General features: G+C 33.3%; 1 protein-coding gene across 5 annotated transcripts; it reads left to right on the top strand.

Annotated features, from left to right (window-relative positions):
• Positions 1–1,894: 1,894 nt before the first annotated feature.
• On the top strand, positions 1,895–27,433 carry LOC117337741 (galactoside 2-alpha-L-fucosyltransferase 2-like). Of its 5 annotated transcripts, none has more exons than XM_033898846.1 (3): positions 1,895–1,977; positions 17,843–17,886; positions 22,085–27,433. In XM_033898846.1, exons 2-3 carry the CDS (start codon positions 17,877–17,879, stop codon positions 23,275–23,277), a joined length of 1,203 nt encoding a protein of 400 aa, XP_033754737.1. In that variant the 5' UTR covers positions 1,895–1,977; positions 17,843–17,876; the 3' UTR covers positions 23,278–27,433. The 5 variants fall into 5 exon arrangements, with proteins under 5 accessions (XP_033754737.1, XP_033754734.1, XP_033754736.1 ...); XM_033898843.1 differs by having other exon boundaries at positions 1,902–1,977; positions 17,843–17,901; XM_033898845.1 differs by lacking the exon at positions 1,895–1,977 and adding an exon at positions 2,475–2,561.
• The last annotated feature ends 210 nt before the right edge of the window (positions 27,434–27,643 follow it).

The following is a 27,643-nucleotide window of genomic DNA, read 5'->3' as shown; positions in this document are numbered from 1 at the left end:
CAATAATTTAGAAATGAAATTCTGTTTTGATAAAAGGAAAATCTTAAGTAATGAAACTGTCATATTATTAGCAAACTTTTGGCGATGGTGGATTAAAATGCTACGTTTGATTTATGTAAAAATAACAGACTTCACAAATGGCAGAATACACCACACAGAAATTGGATTTTACAGAAGGTTTGGCGGAGTAATAAAATCCTTCATCCTTTTTGGGGTAATATCAATAGAATGTTTCGCCCCTTTTTGAGGTGAGATTACTTGCACCCATTTTGGGGTGAGCTAGGGGGATCTAATATCCTAAACACGAGGCTTCTGTAGAACTTATATCGCACATTTTCTTGGTTCTTATGATAGCAATCATTTTCCTGCCAGAGTCGACTGTAACAAATCTTATTTGGCTTTACCTCGAACAAAATTTCAGTCTTCGCACCAACTGACCTATGTTGTCCTTGGTCATATCTAAGATAAGGCATACATGGATATTACCGAGTTGAATTATTCCCATGTTCCAAAATCATGGACATTTATCACAAAAGCTTGTAAAGACAGAGAAAACGGCAGATAATTTATCATGTTGTAAAAGATATCTTGTCTTATGAAATAATTATTGTTCAAATAGAGCTTTCATTCTGGTAAATTGTATGTTTCTCGAAACTAATACAACTACATGTACATGTACTTGTTAGCCTATATATACACCATAATTATGACATGTTTAACGAACCAGTATTACTCGTATTATAATACCTATTGCCAGATATTACACGAGAGACATGACACGGGATAAAGTTGATTTTGCGTTGTGTTATTATGTGTTATTATATGTGTTTGACTCATCATGGTCACTTCATTTGTGTTAATCGAGTCCGAATTCTTATTCAGAAATTTCTTAGTAAGGAACTCTTACGTCATCAGATAAACGAAGGCAGCGTTTAGAGAGCGGACAATTACAATTCACAAAAAACATGACATCAGGATCTGGTGAATCGATTTTTAGGAGTGACCAAAACAACTTCCTGATAAATATTGAATATTTTGAGAGATGCACGTCGATGATTTAGACGATTTGGACTACAAGATGAAGTTTTACGACTGTTAACACTGATAAGATGAAGTTAAACGACCGTTAACACTGATAAGATGAAGTTTTACGACTCTTAACACTGATATGATGAAGTTTTACGACTGTTTACACTGATAAGATGAAGTTTTACGACTGTTAACACTGATAAGATGAAGTTTTACGACTGTTAACACTGATAAGAGGACGTTTTACGACTGTTAACACTAATAAGATGAAGTTTTACGACAGTTAACACTGATAAGATGAAGTTTTACGACTGTTAACACTGGCATGTACAATGTACATGCTCGAAATCCGTTAGTCAGTAAAGTTATTTTTGACCTGGAGTTAGCAAGGCGGTGACGTCAAATAGGCTAAGCAGAAGACGCTTACATGTTAGCATCACCCTGTATTTTTTCATCAGTGTTCTTTTTCCGTTTTATCAATTGCTGATTAAAATGTCTTCTAAGGATTTAAGCCTACTGTCTTTTTCAGACGATTGTAACTAATGCTTTCATTAAACACGAACATATGTTCTTTCTCGGACTTACATATATAAATATGTGAATGGATTGGCAACATATATACAATGTACACGTATCTAAGTCCGTGGTTCTTTTCGAGAAACAAAAAAAAGTTGTAGTTTTAACGATTAAAACAAAATAGTTGTCAGAATTGAAGGTCCGTGTGAGAGTTATACAATGACTGATCAATATCACACACGGCTTAACATAAAGAAGAGGCCTTTAGGCTGGTCCAATGGTAGACCCCCCAGGCAGTCCGGACAACACCGAAACATATACATGTATATATACAGGTACTTCCTTGTTGAAGCATCAGTGCCGAACCTGTTGGAGTTGACCCACGCTATTCATATATAGGTGAGGTGAAAGATTCTCGGTGACCTTGATAACGTAAGTTGTTAACATTCACCCAGAGAATGGATCATTATAAATATTTCTTTGATATGATGTATTGCCTCTAAAAAACACTCGCAAATCTTTAAAATGTCTTCGTCAATTTGTTTCAAGCTGTCACGAATTGTTACTAGGTAATTTTATAAAAGTGCATAATTATGAACATTCTTATTGTAGTGTATACATATAATAGCCTCAGTACTTATTGACAAAAATAGTTTTGTCTATTTGATCAGGGATATATGTCTTTGATTAGACATATCACTATACTTTGATATGTCATACAAGGTATGAGATATACTTACGGTTACTCGATTTAATTAGGCACGCGACGTATAAACCTCACCATATATGTACCCGAGACATCCTCATGATGAGGCTTTGTTGAGATTGCTTTATACACTGTATTATACTTAGATTATATTTCCGGTTTATTCCGTATCCGCGTCATTCTTCTAAAATTAATATATGCGCACATCAAGATCAAGCAAACACTTGTAACTGTTGATCAACGTAAAGAGAAAGCTTACCGGCAAAATGAAATGTGTGAAGTCTGAAAATGTGTAGTAAGGCTTTCAAAGGTATGTAGTATTTTTTCATATGAATATCTTTTAATATGAACTCATGAGATTAAGTGTATGATTAACAGGAATAAGAAAAACACTGCAAATAATCCAAAAATAATCTTAGTTACAGTTGAGTGCACTTCAGTCATGTCAACGAATACAGTAATTTATACGTATACACAGGCCTTTTCTTTGGAGGTTCTTTGAAATATTGAAGTCTTCAATAGCTCGACGAATTCAAGATATCTTACTTCATTAACTTCAATAAAAGTTACATTACAATGTAATTGAAAAATAAAATGGTAAGGATATTAAAGAGTCTCATACAGTGTGAGTGTGTAAGTACAGAGTTACACAAGACAAATTTTACTCTTCTTTGTACATTTTGTCATTTATTTGCGACGGTTTGATACAATAATCACAACCCTGTAATATAACAATCAAATATAAATAAAACCATACAAATTCCACATACACAATATTCTATCAAACATGAGATAATGGAGGTAACTCTTACACATCTATTTTTCTTTTTAACTCGAGATACAAATATTAAAACGACTAGAATTGTTCCATTTAATCAAACTATGAAACTCAATAACAAGGTCTAATTCCCTTGCCAAATATTAAATAGTTAATACTTGCAAAACATTTACTAATATATATAAGCATGGCACAGAGCCGTTGTAATCACATCATTTCGAGTTCCTGACAAACTGCAACATCTGCATGTACTGTAAATTGAATTAAAAGAATGTTTTCTACAATATATTTTGAAATCCCATTACACAAATGGGAACTTAAATTTACAAACTACAAATAGTCCAATTGATTAAATGACATGACATTGGAAATGTTCAGAGTCAATCTTTTTAAATACTGATAAATTCATATATATTAGAATACATACAATAAACAATTACACATCTCTTAATTAATTATAATATGAATGAAGGCAGAGCCTTAGAAGAGCGCAGCTATAATCACCTGACTCACTCACCGTTAATCAAGAAGGAAACACAGGGACATGAGAATAACAGTCAAAGAACATGTACCATATTTTCTTTTCTTTTTTTTTTTTGAGGGGGAGGGGGGAGAGGATGTTAATTTTTAAAAAAATGACACAACGCGTCTGCAAAATATGCAACAAACTAGGCAAATATAAAGTCCTAATCTAATACAATGTCATATAGACTGTAAATTATACATCCTTAAAAACAAAAACAAAATACCCAACAACATATAAACACCTTGTAAAATTAACAATGTATTACATCTACATGTATATCAGCTGAAATTCTTTTTGTTTGTCCCGATGTGACTTTCATTGTCCTTACTTTGCTGGATTCCAAATGATCGTACATGTCATATCCCGTCCGTGATGACATGTGCACTGAATATTGGCATCACTATTCTACTGCCACATTTCATATGCTACTAACAATGTAAAAGGGCAGACGATACAACAAGATTTTCATATATAACGGGAAAGCGAATATAATTGTCGCATTAGGGGATCGAACCTGCGACCCTCTGCCTACTGGTCCGACGCTCTACCGACTGAGCTAAAGGGAAATCCCCCATTAGAAATCACTATGTACACAATTTACAATTAAAACCTGCCTCACTACTCACTTTTCAAACGTGTTCATCCCCAACACACATTGACCCAAGTTTTATCCCCATTGAAGCCTCTCATTTTCATATAGCTTGCACTTGGAGTGGTTAACCGATGTATGTAACAGAAAAGCAAGTAATGTGCCTCCACCGTCATCGAACCGCGACCCCCGGCTTTAATTTACTGCACAGCTGCTTTACCGACTGAGCTAAAGGGAACTAACGCGATGCTAGAAGGCAATGGTATCACTATAAACTACTTACAATTATAGCTTTCATTTTATGCACTTGTTGGGGTTTGGTATTGGTTTTGTTTTTATTGAAACACGGGCATATATTAGTATGTTGTATATCAAAGTCAATGGTTGAAGCAACAAGAAGCAAAATCACTCGCTTAGACTATTATTTGAGATATATTATAAACATGTATGTTTTTATCTAAATTTGAAGGTGAGTGCATATTGGATAAGTTATGAAAAAAGGGCTTCATTTTCCACATAAAGAACCAAATTACAAAGTCTGTTTTCTCCTGTGAATGTTTGGTATACTCAACGTCCTCACTGTATACTTATACAAGGAGAACTATAATGTGGAAGTTTGTAATTGAACATCACATGATTTTGGAAAGTTAGACTAATACAAACAGAATGGAATCTCCTCATTCACATAAATGCTTTGATACACACTGTACATTATACTATGATAACTTATCCTTTCTTTTTCATGATGCCTTGTTAATCATAATATCCAGTAATTTAAGTTTAAGGTGTAAAGAGATCGACACAGTAATTTTTTTAAAATTCTGAACTGTATTTTATTATTTAAATACAAGTTTTGATAAAATTTTATGACAAAAAAAAAGCAGCAACTACTGCAGTTAATACAGTCTATACCCACTAGGAAAATACAGAAGATATTGAATTGTTTCCTGTAAAATATCACATATTTCAGACATCTGGAAGACGAAAAACTTTTAAAATATATGCACTGAGAAAGCGCGGGAATCCGTGGCATAATCTTTGATGTCGAATTCTTATGACGTCATGCTTAACGACAGCACCATTCTGAATGGGGTGTTCAACTCAGTAATATTTCAGGGTTTTCGGTTGTAACCTGGAAAGTTGAGCTTATAATGCTGTTATCCAATGATAATACAATTAAAAACAGTTCTATATCATGCACACATGCAGCAAACTTTTTATTCTACGCTCGCATCCAATTTGATCAGCACCGAAACTTGGAGGGTTCCGATTTAGGTAACCAACGAAATCATGATCTCAAGTCAATCAAATTCGCAAAATATATATTTACCTCGTCAGACAAAACAAAAATTAGAAATGGTGACTTTTAAGTGATTTGAACTATCTTTCAGTTGTTTGTTTCGACGAGAGAAAGAAATCATTTAGATCTCGTCGTGTAGGGAACGAGATTTCAAACATGGCTGCCTCTACTGGAGGTGCGAGACTTTTCCCGCGGGACACGATTTCAAAGTTGAAGGGGTATAGAATTGATTGGAAATATAGCTTATACACGTGTTGTCTTAAAGAGAGCTTTGTCTCGCACCCTTCAGGCGCGATGAGCTGCGCTCTTATAAATTTAATGAGACATATAAATAAGAGTATAAAATATCACAAGTGACATGTAAAAAATCAAAAGAACACTTATATTATACTGTCATCTTAGCTTCCGTCTTCTACGAGTCTACAAAATTAAAGGGTACTGGATAAACAATGACCAAGGACAAAGAAACTCGCACTAAAATGACCAGACAGAACGAACCAATGAAAACCACAACTTTACATAGTGACCCATACAAAACACACCATAGAATGCTGATGTAACAACATATCCATGAGCAACATAATGTAATACAAGGTGTACATATAAACCTAGCTACATCACCACAGGGATTACTATACGCAGACGCGATTTTTAAACGAACATTAATGTTCGGTTATTGCAATCAGGAACTAGGACTGAGAAATATAACCATATTTGGTAACCACATTCACCAAGACGCCACCTACTGTCTGTTTCAATGAAATATGGCTGCCGCCATGGCCTTACGCTTCAAATAATTTACTTGCAAAAACATCTTCGTTTTATTTAGTAGTTTTACCGAAAATGTTGAAATTTAAACATATTCAGTAGATGTTTTCAAGATGCATACGATTTGAGAAATGCATAACGCTAGCGAAATGTGAAGACTAAATGAACCTGAACTTTGTGAATAACTCCAGGTCAATATATTTAGGTAAACAACGATTATGCAGGCCCATTTGTCTCCGGATGTTTTGATATTTTGCCCTTCCGTGTTCATTCCAAAATGGCTGACATTATAACATAGATCTGCAAATATGTCCGCGATTTTACTTTAATGTGTAAAATATGTTTACTAGAATGTTACACCATTATCAGCTAAGTATGTATTTCTGTAATTTAGAGAAAGAAACATATCAAAAATGACATTCGAGACGATACATTGTATCATGGCGGATGCTGAGGAGCTACATTATACATAACATTAGGGCAGGCTACGTGTTTGGGAGATAGTACTGTGTACAGGCTTACAATTAGGTGGTATTTAATTTGTGGTCAGGGTGACTGGTCATAGCGTTATAACATTGCCACCCATTTCCAGATACCATTTACCTTTGACGAAAATGACCAATAAATCAAATACAAATGATAATTTGTTGTTATGTACACAGAGTTGCTTGTTGTAGCCGATACTTAGAACATATTACTGTTGTAAGGGAGGTAACTGCAACATTAAGGAAATCAAAAGTTAAACCAATTTGATTGACTGATTCTTGCATGACTTTGGCATGGGATTTACAATCGAAGTGACAGATAACTACGGCAATATTCAGATGATATCAACATTTATGGATACGTGTGGTTGGCAGTACTAGTTGTTGTCATGTTTAAAATGAACAATTATATAGCTTGTTTTTATTTCGGCAAAGACAAGAATATATGAACAGACGAGCGGTTTGGTTATTTTCTGAAACAGACTTAAAATACCGAAACGAAGAAATATGGGGCTTATATAAGTTGGCATTATTTTCAGAGAATTGACCCAAATATATGTTCTTCAATGCCCAACTGTATCATATGTAAATTATTAGGGGTTTATTTGACCGAGAAGTATTTTAAATTAATTTTTAATCATTTGCGATTCGCGGCCCGATTGTCTTCAGAGTTGAATTACCAAAATGGCCGATAGTGGACCCGAAATCGATATTTTTACGAGAGAATGGACCCAATATAGTAATCTTTGGTGTGTATAGAGGTCATATGAAAAATACTTTTTTATTCATTTACCTGGAAAGTATTTTGAAATAATTAGCAAAATACCAAATTCACAACCAAATTTTCGATTGTGACGAACTACTGAAACGGTGTTATATCTAAGTGCACCTTAAATTGTCCGTTTTTGAAGAAAATGGACCCAAAATAGTATTCTTTGATATACAACTTAGAAATTTCTAGAAGATGAAGGTTTTAAATCACCTTGAAGTGTTTGAATTAATTTTTTAAATCCTCGCTACTTTGCATTCAGATTGTCAACAATCTGGCGCGAGTAAAAAAAAAGAGCCAGAAAACGGAAATCCGGATTATCTAAAAACAAATGCAAAAATACTTGAAAATATGATATTCACTTAATTTGATATTCAGGTTTAATATTATTTGTAGTTTTATAACTTCTGAAATATTGTGATTGATTATATTGCTGTGGAACTTGTGTTATTTCTTAAACAAATTCATTTTAATAATTTGTAAAGTCATGATCAAAAGACTTGAAATTCTCACTACTCCATACTTGAAACACGGAGTAATCAATGAATTGATCAATTGAAAATTGAAGTCAAGGTAATGAGTTAATATTTTCCTAAATATTTTTTCAATATACAACAAATGTTCAGATGACTATTTGTGCCATGCTGTCACAAGATTTCAATTACAATTCTAAAATTGAATTAGTATGTAGATATATGCTAGCCTGTCAATATCCACAAAGCGAGTGTAGTCTACTGTACTCAAAGTCATGCCAGTTGATAGCAGTACTTATACTTATTGCCTACATCGCCTACATCTAGTGCTTACTTGTGTGAACAATAAAACAATAACAAAATGGTTCATATATTTCTATTTGACTTCACAAATTATGCGGTTTCTGAAGATCTGAATGAAGTGAATAAACGATGTATTAAATTATTTTTATGAAATATTCAAGTCATAGATCATTCTCTTTTAAAAATATCAATTTCGGGTCCATTTTGGTAATTCAACTATGGCGGCAATCAGGCCGCGAATCGTGAATGATTAAAAATTAATTTAAAATACTTCCCGGTCAAATAAACTCCTAAGATTTTACATATGATACATTTGGACATTTGAGAACATATAATTGTGTCCATTCTCTGAAAATAATACCAATTTAAGCACTATTTTTCTCCGTTTTGGTAATTCCAAGTCAATATAAGTCTGTTCCCCCAACCCATTTTTTAGCTCGTCTCTTCGAAGAAGAGTGAGAGCTTATGTTGTCACTTTGGCGTCGGCGTCGGCGTTGGTTTTTCAAATGTAAAGATTTTGGTGCAAGTGTTGAAAGGCATAATAATTTATGGTAATATGGTCCCTGTGGGGGTTAAACTATCCCCTGCCAGAGTTAAACTAAAAGATTTTTTGGGCCTGCTGGAGTTAAACTAAAAGATTTTTTGGGAAAAAATAAGATTTTTTCAAATTTTTGGACTTAGAATTTTTCTGTGTTAAGTTTTTGGTGCAAGTGTTAAAAGGTTTTTAAAAATACATCACTTTATAATTGTACTAGGGTGCTGATATTTGGCAATCGAGTAAGACAATCCCTTCCTGGAGTAAAACTTTAAAAAAATGGATTTTTTTTTTTTAAATCAGTTTTTTTGTTTTTTTTTTTTAAATCTTTGGACTTTGTGTTAAGTTTATGAAGGCGAGTGTTGAAAGGCATAGTAATACATGGTATTAGGTTCCTTGTGGGGGTTAAACTATCCCTTGCTGGAGTTAAATTGAAAGATTTTTTTTGGGAAAAAACAGATTTTTTAAATTTTTGTGCAAGTGTTGAAAGCTATTAACACATCACTTTATGATTGTACTAGGGTGCTGATAATTGGCAATAGATCTAGAGTCCCTCTGGGGTTAGACTATCCCCTGCCGAAGTTAAACTAAAAGATTTTTTGGAGAAAAAAACAGATTTTTGGACTTAGAAAATGTTTGCGTTAAGTTTTTGGTGCAAGTGTTGAAAGGTATTAATACATCACTTCATAATTGTACTAGGGTGCTGATAATTGGCAATAGAGTCCCTCTGGGGTTAGACTATCCCCTGCCAAAGTTAAACTAAAAGATTTTTTGGAGAAAAAAACAGATTTTTGGACTTAGAAAATGTTTGCGTTAAGTTTTTGGTGCAAGTGTTGAAAGGTATTAATACATCACTTTATAATTGTACTAGGGTGCTGATAGTTGGTGATAGAGTCCTTCTGGGGTTAGACTATCCCCTGCCGGAGTTAAACTAAAAGATTTTTTGGGAAAAAACCAGAATTTTCAAATTAAATTGACCCCCCCCCCCTTCCTCCCCCTTACATGATCACATCAAAAACTTATCTGAGATCAATTTAGTTTTGTTTTAATGTATAGTTTAAGGAATTGAGGTTTTTTTAAAAATGTATTTCATTACGGTCATGGTAAAGTGACCCAAACCTGCCCCAGCTTTTGCAATGATCTACCAAAATCTAATATTGTGAATACTTTATTTTTTGTGAAGTAAACTTGTTATAAAATTTAGGTAAAAAAGATATATCAAAGTATTGTAAAAGTAGTGGAAGGGAATGAGCGGGGGAGGGGGGGTCACTTTACCATGGCCATGGTAAAGTAACCCCCCCCCCCCCCCTTCCTCCTTACATGTACAGTGGACCCGCGATAATCCGGACGCCGATAGTCCGGAAAACTCGCAGTCCGGACGGAATAGCACTGGAACGGATTTCCGTAACGTTATTTGTACTCACCAGTCCGGAAATTCGGTTTCCGATTCCGGAAGCCCATTTTGGGAACGGAAAGTACTTTTCATTAGTAAATTTCCCCCGATAATCCGAACGATTTTTTCACCACGAGGAGAGAAAAATGTCGGGCAAGTCACCCGTGTCGACAGCTGTACAGACTATCGCTTGACACTGTGCGTAGTCATAGCGACCGCTGCCAGGTCATAGCCCCGGGTGTTTACCTGTGTTACAATGTAGCTCTAGATCTGTTTTTATAACGGTACATTGCTTTTCTTTACGATCGACCTAAATGCTACAGTATTAAAGGGTTTTATATTGTAGACTGGTCTTGCTTTTATCAACTTGACGTACAATATCTATTATGGTTATTTTACATAGTGCTATTTCGTAGTTAGCAATAATTAATTCACTAACATACAGTATGTGATACGATACTTAATCAATCACAAATGCATGTAATAAATTTATTATCGGTAATTAACATCACTAACAATTGTATTGGGTAAACAAGGATATTGGCTTAATTGTAACACCGTTACGTGTAATGACGACTCATTGAAAGATGCATGTTATTAATTACACACATGGTACATTTACGTATTAAGCAGTGATCACAAGATAGTACATTGTACATAGTGGGTCTTTCATTTCAGGTGTTTAACGTTTGTAATTTCTACTCGTTTGTGAACCTCTGGGACGTAACCCATGTGTGTTGTTTGTAGGTCACATATGCCCGCTATAAATAAAACAACTTTCACTTCACATGTTCTTTTAAAAACACTGTTTATTTTTTAGTTTCTACAAAATAAAAGAAAACAAGAATCATATCAAGAACATAAGTATATTTATTTTTTAAAAAGACTGACAATTAGACGTGTTTATGAAACGTCATTAAAACGTCCCGTATTGTATAGAGTAAAGGGAGATAACTCTTACACAACAATTTTTTTTGACCTGGTAGACGAAATTCGGTAGTCCGGAAAACTCGTAATCCGGACGGTTTGGGCTGGGAACGAAAGTGTTCGGATTATCGAGGGTCCACTGTACATGATCACATCAAAAACTTATCTGAGATCAATTTTGTTTTGTTTTGTTATAATGTATAGGTTAAAGAATTGAGGTTTATCAAAAAAAATGTTTTGAAAAAAAATGTAAAAATATCTTGTTTCATTATGGTCATGGTAAACTGACCTCCAACTTCCCCAGCTTTTGCAATGATCTACCAAAATCTAATATTGTGTATACTTTTTTTTTTGTGAAGTAAACTTGTTATAAAAGTTTGGTGAAATAGGTATATCAGAGTATTGTAAAAGTAGTGGAAGGGAATGAGTGGGGGAGGGGGTCACTTTAAAGTGACCCCCCCCTGCACTTGCATCAAAATCACTTATCTGATACAATATAGCTTTCATTAAAAAATATGTTAAATGATATATGAAAAACAAGTTAGGATATTTTTTTTTTTTTTGGAAGAGGGGGGGGTCATTCTACCATGGGGGGGGTCATTTCACCATAATGGTATTTTGACCCCGGGGTCATTTCACCATGATTCAAAATACCATGCTACGTACACCGGTCCACATTTTTCAAGGGAGACAACTCTCATTAGGATAATATTTTGTCAAAAAATTGAAGAAATATGTCCAAAAGCAATTACATTTGTATTTAATATATTCATTTAATCTACAACAGCATAGCTTGTCTCCCGAATGTTTGTCAATAAATAATTTATGTATATATAAAATGGTATGGTTTTGAAAATTGCATGAATTCACAAAGCATAATCTGATCAAGTAAACAATATAAATATTATTAATGCAATTTGCGAAACCATTCCAATTAATATATTTTAATTATTTATTGACAAACATTTGCGAAACGAGCTATGCTGTTCTCCAACAGCTCTTGTGATTGTACTACTAGGGTGCTGATATTTGGTAAAAGAGTCCCTCTGGAGTTACACTATCCTTTCTTGGAGTGAAACTGAAAAAAAAACAATGTGAAAATGCTCACATTAGACAATTTATACTGGTCCACATTTTTCAAGAGAGACAACTCTCATAAGGATAATATTTTATCAAAAAATTGAAGAAATAGGTCCAAAAGCAATTACAATTGTATTTAATATATTCATTCAATCTACAACAGCATAGCTTGTCTCCCAAATGTTTGTCAATAAATCATTTTTAGCTCGTCTCTTCGAAGAAGAGTGAGAGCTTATGTCGTCACTCCGGCGTCGGCGTCAGCGTTGGTTTTTCAAATGTAAAGATTTTGGTGCAAGTGTTGAAAGGCATAGTAATTTATGGTAATATGGTCCCTGTGGGGGTTAAACTAAAAGATTTTTTGGAAAAAAAAACAGATTTTTGAAAAAATTTTGGACTTAGAAAATTTTTTGCGTTAAGTTTTTGATACAAATGTTGAAAGCTATTAACACATCACTTTATGATTGTACTAGGGTGCTGATATTTGGTAAAAGAGTCCCTATGGAGTTATACTATCCCTTCTTGAGGTGAAACTGAAAATAAAACAATGTGAAAATGCTCACATTAGACAATTTATACCAGTCCACATTTTTCAAGGGAGACAACTCTCATAAGGATAATATTTTGTCAAAAAAATGGAGAAATATGTCCAAAAGCAATTACATTTGTATTTAATATATATTCATTTAATCTACAACAGCATAGCTTGTCTCCCGATTGTTTGTCAATAAATAGTTTATATATATATATAAATTGGTATGGTTTTGAAAATTGAATGAATTCACAAAACACAATCTGATCAAGTAAATAATATAAATATAATTAATGCAATTTGCGAAACCATTCCAATTAATATATTTTAATTATTTATTGACAAACACTTGCGAGACGAGCTATGCTGTTCTCCAACAGCTCTTGTTATATACATATATATATTGGTATATGGTTTTGAAAATTGCGTGAATTCACGTACAAAACACAATCTGATCAAGGATACACAATATAAATATTATTAATCCAATTTACAAATTTGCGAAACCATACCAATTAATATATTTTAATTATTTATTGACAAACATTTGCGAGACGAGCTATGCTGTTCTCCAACAGCTCTTGTTTAATTGGTAGAAAGTACAGAATAGAGCTTCTTAAATATATTCTCAAAATTACTAATTAAATATGATATTTTACATAAACCTCCCATGACGGAAGGTGAACTAAAACTTGCAAATCTCCTCCGTATCATTCCAATTTTGATATATGTAAATACACACATATACATATAGATATAGATATGGAATGCTTCACAAATTTGCGTACAGTTATGGAATCTTAGATAACACCCCCAAAAATGTTCTCTCCACATAAACGTGTGATTAGTGCGATTACATTGCTGAGCTGTGTGGTTCAGTATGATTAGATGATCAACATTGGAAAGGGACAATAAATAGGGAATGTGTCGTCCCATCTGATTGACTTCTGTACATTGTGATCAGTTTTGAAGTTTTCTTTTCCTGTTAGCTGAATTATTCGATGAAGATACAGTCTCTATCTGGTTGTTATCCTTTATCACATTGTTTACAATAATTATACCAGGAGTATATCTTCTCATATAAAGATTTATTGACATCAAATGATTCCTGAACAAAAGGTATCAAGTTTTTATTTTGAAGTACCATATATACATGCTTGAGTACAGTTTCAATATGATACATTCCTAATTCAGGCCTTGATTAGCAGCTCTAGTTTTGGTTCTCATGATCAGTAATTCTTCATGTGTCTTTCATCATATTAAGTTGAAATATGCCTAACTAACGATGGAACTAGCCTAAATTGAGTGCATATTATATATAGAAGTTGGCATCAATAAGGTCACAGAGTCCCGTCTGTATTATAACTGATGATACCTTCCCGAAGACATATTTTATTTTTATCCATCCAAGATAGATCAATATACTTCCAATTTCAATTAGGACATTACAGAAACATGTGTACAATCATTTCAGAACAGCTCCAAACATTTCAAATTATTTGCAATTAATTCCCAAATCAATATCAGTCAATTTATCAACTTTAATCTTAGAAGATTATTGATTTTGTATTAAACAATAATGTTCGTTAACAGTACTTACAGTACTTTGATTACACTTGTAAGCATGATGCAAATGCGGGACAGTTGACGCAGCTTGAGGGAACAAGTTAAAACTACAAATTTCTTCCCTTCTACGTATACATATACAGTACAACACATTAATCAGAGGCACTTACATTAATCAAAGGCACTTGTATCTCCTTCAATATGTACAACTCATAGACCGTATATAGTACATATATATCGAAGGCAATTTTAACTCTGGGTGTTAATTACCAGATACAAGTGACTATGGATTAATATATGTAGTAATACTTTAAAATTGTTAACCTATAAGCCAAGGCAACCTTTTGCAATTTGCATGTTACTAATTGTTTGCTAAATTTTATCTATCTTTTACAGTTATTTGTTTTTGTATTATGCTTCAGTTTGATCCTGTTTTAAGCTTATGATTTTAACGGTACTGTAAACGTTGTTCTTGCATTTTAAATCTGTCTATACATGTTGCATGTGTTTACGCATTCATATTAGCAAGGAGATGCTATCCTAAAATTTAACCAAAAATGAATAAGTACAATCCTCTTTTGTTTACAAATTAGCAACATGTTTTTGTTAAGTGATTATATTTATATGATTTGGGTACTGTAACCTTAATTACAGGAATCGGACGTTGTATCGAGGACTATTGGTAACAATTATAATTGATCAAGCTAGGGATCTGTTATACTGGGTAATGGGAACGTGCCAATTCCCTGTGATGTATCACCTATTCATGATAAAATGTCTGATTCTTGTAATTAAGGTGACTGTATCCAAATTGAATCATCACCAAACAAAAATTTCATGTTGAAAAACCATAAGATATAAATATAGATATAATTGATTATTATAAATGATTTGGGATCAAACTCTGGAGTTAAATATTTCATTCTGGGTCATAGGAATGTGTCAAGCCCCTGTATAATATTATACTAATGAAAATAACAACAGTCTATTCCTGTGTCTTAATATAATAATTTAATAAAGCTGTTTTTACAAAAATGTAAAGATTCCAGGTTTTACCTTTTGGTGCAAGCAATAATGTTTTTGCTCATATATCTATTGACAATGAAGCTTCTGGAAATGTCTGTCCATAAAACCAATATATAAGGTACCCGTTTGCATTGTATTGACAGATAAGGATATGACGTATAATCAATTGATTATCTGGTTCAGACTGATCAACATGTATTTGTCCAAACTATAGGCCTGGGCATCCAGTAAATCCTTGAAAGTTACATATGTTTTTGACTCTTCTAAATCATATTGGACTCTTGGGTTGAAAGCAAATATATAACTACATGTATTTGACATATGTTTTTCTGAGATATAGTGATTTGACTTCTGAAATTGCTAAATCTCAAGGGTCATCCCTGAATGCCCTGGACATGCAGTACAGAAATTCATCATAATTAACATACTAAACTCCTAAAGCAATTATTAAGTAAAATATACATTTGTATATACCTAAAAGGCTTGAACAGTTTTGCGAAATGGATAAATTTCGGTCAAGAATAGGAATAGAAAGCAGTAGACCAGGAAAACATAATCTAACATTATTTTATAAAATGCATAACAAGATAACTCCTTCATATTTATATACATTACTTCCAAGATTAGTAGGTGACAGAACTCCATATCCTCTAAGAAACAATAATAACTACACAATGCTAAATTATAATCTTACCAACACTAGATCATCATTTATACCAGCAACCACAGAAATATGGAATAACCTTCCTGAGAATACCAGAAACCAGACAACAGTTAAAAGTTTTAAAGGTGCTATAACACCTCGTGAACATAATCTAAATAATACCCCAGATTTCTTCAGTTACGGGACTCGACGCCTTAACATCATACAGTATTAACAAAACTTAGACACAATTGCAGCCAGTTAAATTATGACCTATATCGTGTTAATCTTGTAGAATCTCCATCATGTGCTTGTGGTTACCCATGTGAAAACTCTTTTCATTATTTTTTTCAATGTCCAAATTACACGAATATTAGACGTATAATGTTTAATCAACTCTTACATCATCAGCCTATTCGCCTGCATTTATTGTTGTGTGGAAACGTAGACCTGACGACCGCTGAAAATGAATTCATTTTTCGAACAGTTCAAAATTTTATTCAATTTAGTGACCGTTTCTAATTCATGCATTCGTGTGAACATCTATATCTCTATGTTTATTCTAACTTTAACCTATGTTTTACTTACAATATGTAATTTGATAATGTTTATATTGTAATATGTTCATATGATGATATGTTAATTCACCAGTATAATTAATTTCGAATGCGTGGTACACGGACAAGAAACCTAGGAAGGAAAAGCTTGATATAAGAGAATGTTCCATGGATTGTGTTTACTACGAACAATTGATAAGTGACCTGTTTTGAATGTGTAGCTAGATAGTGCCACGTATTATTATTTATTATTACTCTGGCCTAACAATTAATAATTTGTGCACATTATTCATGAACATTTCACTTTAGTAAATTTCTAAAAAATATCAATTTTCATCTTCTCATCCTGATTTTTCTACATCTGTCCCTTTTCCTTCCAACTATTTGCTATCTTTCTATATAAATCAATGTAATCATTTTGTGTCGTTATCACACTTTCTGTAACATATATTTGTGGAGAGGGCTTTTTCTAAGTTGTAATAACTTGTGCCCGATCCTTTTGTTTATAACAATAAAATATTTTCAAATCAAATCAAAACATAATCTGGAGGATCCTTATTTTTTTCACCAATATCTCTTACAATATTATATTAATGGTCTATACATGTTGGATACGGTAGTGAAAAATGAAATCATTGATTCAATATGAAGTTTGTTCTGGACTTCTTTTGATGCATGAAGTGACAAAGGAGCTGAAATAAAATGAAAATAAATTATGATAGCTCTACATTGCTGGAGATGGTTCTTTTCTTCAATGTAACATATATTTGGAAAGTAAGATGAAAGGAAATTAAGAAAATAATGAAAAAAAGAAGGCAGAAAAGAATGTCAGAGATGAAATAGAAGTATGGATAAATACATCTGGTACAGGTACTACATGAGAGACATGAACAGCAAATTTAGACGAAACCAAGCATTAATTAAAATTGCATAGTTGTCACCTTCTTAAACGTTCCTTTGGGAGATTGAGCAATATTCCATGCCTCAAAACAGCACATTAATATTTGACAACGGGCTATATACATATATGTAGATACCTGAAATAACTTGCTGATTGTTAAAATAACTAATAATCAAGAATTGTATGTTTCTGTTATTTGTAATTTGTAGAAATTGAACATTAGCAAGCATGATAGTGCATTTAATTGATTTTAAGTGATATTATAAATTACATACCTGGTAATTGTAGACATGTATATATATATCAGCTGGCCTCTTTATTTTATACACAATAGACATGCATGTTTCCTTCAATTAAATGTTCAGTTGTTTAAGCTTTTGGTATATAACGAGGGTTCTTGTGCATTCTGATTTTATTTGATTTGCTATCTTATCCTTCCACAGCAAGAGCATACTACAACTGTGATTTAAAGCGACAATGAGGCGAGGTAAACGTCGTAATGGTAATTAATGTGTGCAATCATGATCAGCGTGCATGCTTTATTTCTTGTTTAATCTTTCACACGGAATGTGCTAGCTGTGGATACTTCTGTTTACATATTTAATGTTAGTTTATATTTAGCATTAGTATTTCTATAGTACCTATATGCATGCATAAAGTAAATTAACTCTTAATCATGTATGATGATTGGAGATCAGAAGGGGACATTTTATTTGTCTCCTTCTATCAGATCATCCTATAATTGTGTCCACACAATATTTCAAGCTCTTTTTGGATAATTTTCCTCAAACTTGATACAGTGTGCATGCTCTGTCGTTAAAATTTGCTTGCTTAAAAAATGCTGTACTGCCAGACTATATATACCTATCTGGAAACAATGATATATAGCCTAGCAATGGTGGAATATTACTGTAATCCCCATGTATCATAACTTATATCGATCCCAAAACATTAAAATCATCTCCCCATATATATATCCCCAACCCCCAAACCAACTCCTGCCTTCTCTGTATTACACAGTATTTAATCTTGTAACTGTATCAATATCAGGAGTTGACACTAGCTTGTATGGCCTTGACAGACCACTCAGCTGCCAGGTTTTGAAATGAGGCAGTCCAGCAGTCTTTATGCTTCCAACTGAAATTGAAGTCCCTCTAGGGGATTTGGGGGCATTTTCCTCCAACTCCAACCCCAACCCCAGCCCTGGGGAAAAATGAATTCTAGATGCAGTTTCCTGCATTCTGGTTCATTCTTAGCATAGAATATTAGATCTTATACCATTGGGTTTTCTAAAATGTTTTGGAAAATAAACTTATGGAAGTTAAGCTGAAAATGTTGGCAGCCCATGCCAGCCACTGGCCTGGGTGGCTGGTCTAGATCTTGACATTATTCTTGCAGGCCAACCTGATTCCAGGCAGCCCAGGTAGTGATCATCATCATAGTCTGTGAATGGTAGTCTACTGGATACATATATGTATAGTGTATACAATACATTCAATGGTTTGTCAGGTTCTTTACTGCAATATAGCTGTGATTATATGTTAAATATTCAATAAAGCCCTCGACTTTCGGCTTCACTAAATCTATTTTATTCCTATATTTATGTTATCTCAATCCTTCCTCACAAGTAATTCAGTGTAATATATACACCAGCTGCTACTTTATAATCCAGATATTGGATCTTATAGTGAATAAAATTACTGGAGTGTACTTGTTCAGCACAGTGCTTGACTGAAGAAGTATGCAAAATCCAATTTTCAATTTGACCCTCTTTATTATGTCCGAACACAAGGTCAGTCAATGTGAGCAATAGAGAGAGCGATGAGTCTACTGAGGTCACCTGGCGGTCTGTTTTCCTCGAGACTTGATCTCTGGTGACCATGGCTGACTTGTTGCAGAGACATGTGGCCCAGTTTGGACATATCCCATCTTGAGTTATTACCATATTATGATATTTAAAATCCTCAAATATTGAGACCCCCTCCTGTAGTGTGGTATTATAGTTTGATGCGAGTTTTAAGTAAACCACTTTTAGCTTGATATCTTTTTAAAATTGATGATAATCTTAATGCTAAAATGAAGAAGGGCTTATTTGTGTGCAGGTACATACTTATTTTGAATTTATGTGAATAAAAAGCAGTAGGTAAATTCAGCGCCACTTAGATCCCCGTCTAGAGCCTGCAGCAAATTTAAACATGAAATTAATAGGTACTTATTGGCAATTATTGACTACTATGTATATACGTAGTAGACAAATCCCTATAGATGTACTTTCATAAAAAAATCTAGAAATAAAACCAACCTGATATTGAATCCATCATATTATTGATTCAGTAACAGCCTTACTTTGTTACACATTCTGAATGCAAAGCAATGACATTTTCAATACAGAATCATACGAGGGGGTGTATGACTGTACATGGCTTTCAATAGCTCTGTATACGTACATAAATATAGATTGAACTGAAATTCAGAAGTGTGCGAGATTGATCAAGATGGTTAACGTATCACGTGGTATGGATTGCTGTTTTTAACATTTTACTGAGGAATTACTGTGGAATAACATTTGATTTCTTCCATATGTGAAAGTTTGTGTGGAGTCTCATCAAGGTGTTGGCTAGACATAATTTAATAATAAGATGGATGTGTTGAATTTCACTCTAACTTGAACATGATATTGATTTTGAATGAAGAAAGGGGCTAAATATTTGTGTGTAGGGGTTTATTTTGAATATTTGCGGATAAATATATATATATACATTAAGTTAAATCTAGAGCCAGCAGCCTACAGCAAATTTAAACATAAAATCTAAAATTTGGACACAAAATGCAAATAGTGATTTTTTTTCCCCACTCTGTATGCATACATTTAGGGAACCATCAAGTTCCATCCAGGTTATCATTAAATATTTTTTTATTGAAAACAGAATTATTATAGCATGATCCACTGTATGTACATAACACAATTTCCAGCTTTGTTAAAATTGTTTTAGATTAAATGCTGCCAGTACATGATTATTTCTGCACATTAGACATGTACATATTAGTTATTTACAACAATCTATATATATAAGTATCTTAGTGATTGGTTGTGTCTTGCTTTATTAGCTGTGGTTGAGTTTTGTTTTTTTTTGTTTGTTTTTTTTCACTTTTGTAAAGTTGCATGTTTTGGGTGGTGATTATAACATACCTAACTCTGCCATATTTGATGTAATATATGGCTTAGGTTATATGGGTACATGCCAACTTTTAAGGGCACTACAGGTCAATTTCATGTCCAAATGGAATTAAGACAGGTGTGAAGGCATTATCAATACACACCTGACCTCCCAAAAATATATCTGTTGATGAAGTGATTAATTTTAATGCATATAAGATTGATGTACTCTGCTTTTTTTGTGGGGAATGTTTTCTTTGTTGGTTTTACATTCTAACAACATCTGTAGTGGAACTGGACTGAGCTTATTAATTATAGTGTCGTAGCCAGCTGGTAACTCAAACAATTAGGGCATCTGTTTAGAGTTCGGAGGTCCTGGGTTCGAGTTACGGCCTGGTGGTTGCATTCTTTCTTTCCTGTTACATTTGGCTTCCTACTAGATACCATATAAAGATGGATGATATAATCATTTGAGCCACCACAGACCTGACTGGTGTGATAATCAGCCTGTCCAGTTCTGCTACATGCATCTATATAGCGCTGTCTTAACATATTTTATGTGGTGTAAATGTAGATTGATGTGGACAAAATATGAAGTAGGATTGAAGACAAAAACTCTCTAATATGCTGTAGGATGATCGATGCACATGCACACAGCATTTTCCTATATAATACCGTAATAACTGCCCATCCATGCCATCATTACATCAAAAATGGTATACAGGACATACATGCATGTACAGCATACCATATTCATCTTCAAAAAATAAGTCACCTCCTTTAGTGAAAAAGTGTATTGTCAAATTTAAAAGAGATTATTTGTGAACCACTTAGCTATTACTATATGCAGTGTTTGTTTTAAAAATTGATGATTCTGCAAAACTGAAAGAGGGGGCTTATTTGTGGACAGGGGCTTATTTGCAGATAAATATGGTACATGTAATATAATTAATGTATTCATAGTATATTCCTTGCATATCCTGGATTTGCTTTTGCTGATTTGTATTATAAACAAATTGTGGTATACGATAGCTCAGAAGCATTCAGTCTCTCTGGTTTGTGTTTAACTGTCTTGCCTAAAACTTTATAAATAATATTTTATTAATTTAAACGATGACAAACCTTTTAGAGTGTGTATTTCAAGAACATAGAATTGATCGCTTTAATTTAATTTGGTGATACAATATATAACATGCTGATATAGAAGTCTTCCAGTGACCTGAAAGAGTTGTGCCCCTTCCACTGAAGTGTACCATGCTTATAATTATCAGCCATGCCATGGCCAGAACACTGTGACTGGTACAGATTTTAAATATATTGGTTCAGAATAGGCTGATAAGGCAATTACTTGTATCTAATATGAGTCATATAATTATATAATAACATATATCTCATCACTTCTCATTAAATTGGTCGGATTCTAAGTATATATATATATATATATATATAAATATTTGTCAGGTTGACAATTCCCTAAGGAAAAAAGCTTGTATCCATCATTAAATCTTTTTTATTAATTTTATTACAGGACTTCTCACCAGCACGAAATGTTTGCTACTGGGTCTCCTGGTGGTAGTTACCATCATCATTTTCCACCTGACAAAACTTAATAGTGAGACTGACCGGGGTGACTCCAACGGCATCTCTGTCATTGACGCGTATGGATCCACACATGGCATCATGTCCAAGTTTTTCTCTGGTAACCACAAATATGGTAAGGTAGGCTTTGTTCATGATGAAAAATCATCTCATAGAATGAATGGAATTGTATCAAAACTCACCAGAAACCAACAAGAAAATCTTGATAAAACTAAGGAAGAACAGTCCAGTGCTTTAGTTAGTAGGAATACATCGAAGAAGATTGGTTTTAATGTAGCAATAAATCGTGCACCTCCAACGCATTATATAACAATTGATTTCAAAGGAAGGCTGGGTAATCTGCTTTTCCAGTATGCATCCTTATTTGGTATTGCTGATAAAAACAACTTAATTCCAGTGATTTCTGGAAATAATGAGCTGCGGAGAATTTTCAAAATAACTGCACAATCCACAGAGAGGAATCCAGTCCATTATGGGAAAAAATTTGGTGAGAAACTTGGATGTGCATTTGAACCTACAGCAATGAAACTTGGATCAAAAACAAATACAAAGCTAGATGGCTACTTTCAAAGCTTCAAATACTTTCAAGATTGCGAGGCATCACTGCGCAATGAATTCAAATTCAAAGATGACGTGCAGAAGAAGGCTGCCTCTGTATTTTCTGACCTTGTCGCTGAGAAAACGAACAACAGAAATGGTCCTGTGACATATATCGCTGTCCATGTGCGCAGGGGAGACTTAATACACAATAAGCACATCAGTAACTATGGATACGTGTCTCCAGGTGCTGACTATCTACAAAAGGGTATGAGTATGTTCAGGGCTAACCACACTAACTGTGTATTTGTGGTAGCCTCAGATGACTTGTCATGGTGTAAAGAAAACATGAAGGGAAATGATTTGGTTTTTGTGGCTCCTGGGAACTCTCGAGAGCTGGACTTCGCCGTGATGTCACAGTGTAACCATATGCTGATGACTGTTGGTAGCTTTGGTTGGTGGACAGCATGGATGATCAATGGGAAGACCATTTACTATACAGGCTACCCCCGTCCTGGCTCTGAGCTTGCTAAACAAATAGTACTGGAGGACTACAGACCCCCACATTGGATTGGTTTGCCTTGATGTATCTTAATTTTGTTTTGCCAGCTTGATAACCAGCCACCTAACTGTCTGTGGTGTATGTCACAGGAGCCTGATAAGCTTAATTATAAATGCAATGTACAGGAACTAAAGTAAGCATCATTATTTCATCAGACTAGTCCTTGTGTTCTCATATTTCTGGAAATCCAGTCAATTCATACAATATGAAATCCTATCATTCGGGGAGGGGAGGTGGTCTAAATTGATGAGTACGTCTGCAACAAGCCTAGAAGTCCAACACGATCTTAGGTAGAGGAGGGCCTATGCATTGTTGGTGTTGTAGCTATATGTAATAGCATTATATTAGATGTGTCATGAAATCTCTTTACATCTTTTTTATGGAATGATTGTGAAAATATTTTCATATGATTATTTGTTGATGTGTACTTGTGTGCATATTTACCTGTATACATTTTTATACAGTATTACTTACCCAAAGCATTGTTTGGTATTCTGCCAGTTTCCTTGTGATATTTACTCCTATAAAAGTTTCAGTATATTTGTCTACTAGTATTTGATCTATAGACTCATATGATTATAGACATTCCAGAAGTTAATCCTCTTAAAATGTGATTGCATTATACCTACATATTTCAAACTTTCTTTTATTTTCCCTAAAATATTGATTTCTTTTCTAACTATGAGAAAACTTGTTCCATTCCACTTTATAATTATATTCATACTGCATTTCAGAAGTTACAAAGTATAAAAATCAAATGTAGTCATGATCAGTTCTCCATGTGTTTGTCATGAATGCATATGGCCGAAAGCAGAAATGCAGGTTTTAGCCTTTTAGGTACTTCAACATAACCAAATTGAATCAGATGTATTAAGTTTTGTCAATGTTTATGACATCATCCATAGCTTATCAACAGGTTATTCAAAGGCAAATCTCAACATCAAACAATTGAGATGAAGACTTTAACTTCAAAGTAAGGAGCATTTTTTTGAAAAATGGGTGATCATATGAAAAATGTATGTGAAAATCTATTGTATATTTTATATTTTTTACTAAAATTAAGTACACTTGTAGTTAGAAAATTGATTCATTGACATTAATATCATTAGAAAATGTTTAAATGTTATGTCAACATAAGAATAAGATCTGATCTTGAGAATCCATCAATTTTGAGAATTTCTTTTGCAATGCATCAGTATTTCATAACATAAACATTGTGCTCGCATACTTCCACCAGGTTTAACAGTTTACTTGAATAAACATGTAATTAGGGAGATTATATAGATCTTCTAGAGATTGTTAATATTATGTATTTTTAATTTTCTATCAAAAATTACTTTGAACTTTAGAAACTTAAGGCTAAGATGAAAGCATACAAGATTAAAAAAATAAAAACTAGTATAGTGATGGTATTAACTCCTATGCCTAAATTTATAGGCACAAATTTACATATACCTAGTTTAACTTTTCAATCATTTAGAAAAAATCATAAGAAAAAAGCTACAAAATGTATAGCCTTCCAGAATGTTTCTGGGTTCATTGTATCTAATCTAAATACAGACAATGTAACATATTTTACAATTTTCTTCTTGATGTGTTGTCAAACAAATATATATTGCTAGTCAAAACTAGAAACTAAGAAACCTTAATTGTAGTAACTTGGCCTGTATGGTGGGACAAATGAAGCAGAACCAGTTATTCCTAGAATGTTAGAAGAAAGTAGGGTAATTTGCAAGTTAGCTCATCAATCTAATTTTTCCAGTCACCTTGTTTTCACATCAGTAATCTATAAATGTATGTAATCCAGCATGAGTATACATTTGATACATTCCAAATTGAGTACACATTCCAACTGCTATTTTCTTTTATTTCATTGTAACAAATCTTTGTACTGTTGAACATAATACAAATGTATTGTTATATTTGATACAGATTGATATTGGCTGAATACTCCAGATTATAAAACTGATATTACATGTGCCGACAGAACACAGAGCATGACTGTAGCTGTGAGATGAAACCTAGCAATAGGCAGAGTCATGTAGGAAGTTAACAAGCAGGGCTTTTTCTGGGGGCTTTTTGGGGCCCATTCCCAATTGAAATTATTTCATATTTAAGCCAAATTCCCAAAATTTGCAGTTTACTCCTGAAAAAATCTTTCCCAATTCACCAATTTTCTTCCCAAAATGAGACAAAAATGCCCTTTTCCCAAACCAGTGAGGAAAAGCCCTGACAGGTAACTTACTATAGCTGACAGAACACTGACTCCATAATAATCAGTGAGAAGAAACCTAGCAATAGCAGAGTCATGTAGGCGGTAAACCAGTATCTAACTAAAGCTGACAGAACACTGACTTCATAATAATTAATGAGAAGAAACCTAGCCATAGGCAGAGTCATGTAGGTGGTAAACCAGTATCTAACCAAAGATGACAGAACACTGACTCCATAATAATCAGTGAGAAGAAACCTAGCAATAGGCAGAGTCATGTAGGTGGTAAACCAGTATCTAACCAAAGATGACAGAACACAGAATATAGTCAATTCAATAACACAAACCCTACTAATTAAAGGCAGAATCATGTAGGCGGTAAACCAGTAACTTACTTTATACTATATAACCATTAACCAGGCGCATATATATCTAATTGGCTGATAACATACCGTATTGCTTCTATGCTGTCCTTTAATTTTTGAAAAAAAAAAGAACATGACATCTGAATACAAACTTGCCCAGTCTTTTTTTTTTTGGAGAGAACTGCAATTTCCACTTTAATGATGCATATAAATATCTAATATATATAAACATATATTTATTTTTGGCAATTGGTGCACATGGAAAGGCGGGGAGGGTGTGTGTGTGTTCAATTCTGATAGTAATTTTGAGCTACCCAGTAAAGCTTAACTCTTTAATTTGTTCACCCCGTAGTAAAAAATGTCAGATATAGAAGTCCTTGTATTACGTTAATTTTATCTGGATTTTACATATTATTATATCATATATTGAACATTATTTATTGTTACTGTCATGCTTGTGACTAAAGTGACTTTAGAATAAATCACATTTGTAAGGAGCGATGAAATAAGTTAGAAAATAATTTATTGAGTTTGGTATTTATCAGATAAGATTTTTTTCTGAAGGAGAAAACCACACCATATATGAGTTAACATTAAGTGTTTGTAAATTTCCAATACTTTTAGACTTATTGATATGTGAATAGATAGTCTGTGTAATATGAAGGGTACCAAAACACTTAATAACAGCATTCCAGTTTTTGTTGTTTGTTTGGGGTTTTTTTTCTGTTTGCTTGCTATTTACTTACATGCTATAGTTGAAAATGGGTCCAGGTATTGTACAGATATTTTTATTTTTTTGATAATATCTAGTACAAACCAGTTAAAGCCAAAGCTTTATGTTTTCATCCACAAAGCTAATATCCAGTCCTATCATAAAGGTACATACATATGCCATAAAGTATTTTGAGTATTAATATTGTATGACATGAATTTGGTGTGTACTTTCTTTCATGGTTTGGAGCTTTCAAATTATTACATGGATATGGAATGTAGTGGTTAGCCCATGTAACCATGATATAATAATAACACATACGACAAAATTTGTTCCATAGCAACCACGGAGAAAACAAAAGTTTATACACAATGAAAGTTTCATGTTATAAAGTATTTCTTGAGATGTGTGAGGTTTTTTATCTGTTAAAATTCTATGTAAAAAATGTGTTTATTTACTTAAATATGTATTATTTAGCTAAGCAATAATTACATTTACAAAGATTAAAGATAATCATTATACATGAAACAAACAAAAACATGTTGATTGAATTTCAGAAATGTGAAAAAATCATATTTAGTATATTTTGTAATTAAAACAAGCATTACTTTGAGTTCACCATATTAATACAAGAGTTGCTTCCCTTGTATCCGCAGTTTCTGTTGAAGATTTATAAAGAAAAAGATGTAACAATTTTAATGGCATCATTACTTTGTAACACAAGTGCTTATTTACTTATTCAATCCTCTCTGTGAGAATATTATATATTGGTTTTTGTTTTAACTAACCAGTGTGATGATGTTATTAATACAAGAGTTACTTCCCTTGTATCACCAGTTTATGGAGCGTTGTGCACGTCGGAATAAAGATTATTTGGAAGTTTTATAAAATTATGCTTTTGCGTTTTTAGTTTGAGACCGGTTTGGTTTCCAAAATGTTTGATATCGCATTCGACCTAATAAGCGCGCTATAGATAATGTACATGTCAGTATAAATCGGAGTATGATGTATTTCTTCAGTGATACAATTTCTACAACAATATTTGACTAATTTGTTACCATTCGTGTTGGGTAGTCGTTACCTTCACTGATCTGGTGATA

This window comes from Pecten maximus, chromosome 11, assembly GCF_902652985.1.
Source record: "Pecten maximus chromosome 11, xPecMax1.1, whole genome shotgun sequence".
Classification (NCBI taxonomy): Eukaryota; Metazoa; Mollusca; class Bivalvia; order Pectinida; family Pectinidae; genus Pecten; species Pecten maximus.
The sequence above is the reverse complement of the archived record's forward strand: the minus strand, read 5'-3'. Positions and strand labels throughout refer to the sequence as shown.

Bases quoted from the DNA above. Each gene is read 5' to 3' on its own strand.
- LOC117337741 (XM_033898843.1), top strand. From the start codon at position 17,877: ATGAGGCGAGGTAAACGTCGTAATG. The intron at 17,902-22,084 runs GTAATTAATGTG...ATTTTATTACAG, and splicing joins GCGAGGTAAACGTCGTAATG to GACTTCTCACCAGCACGAAA.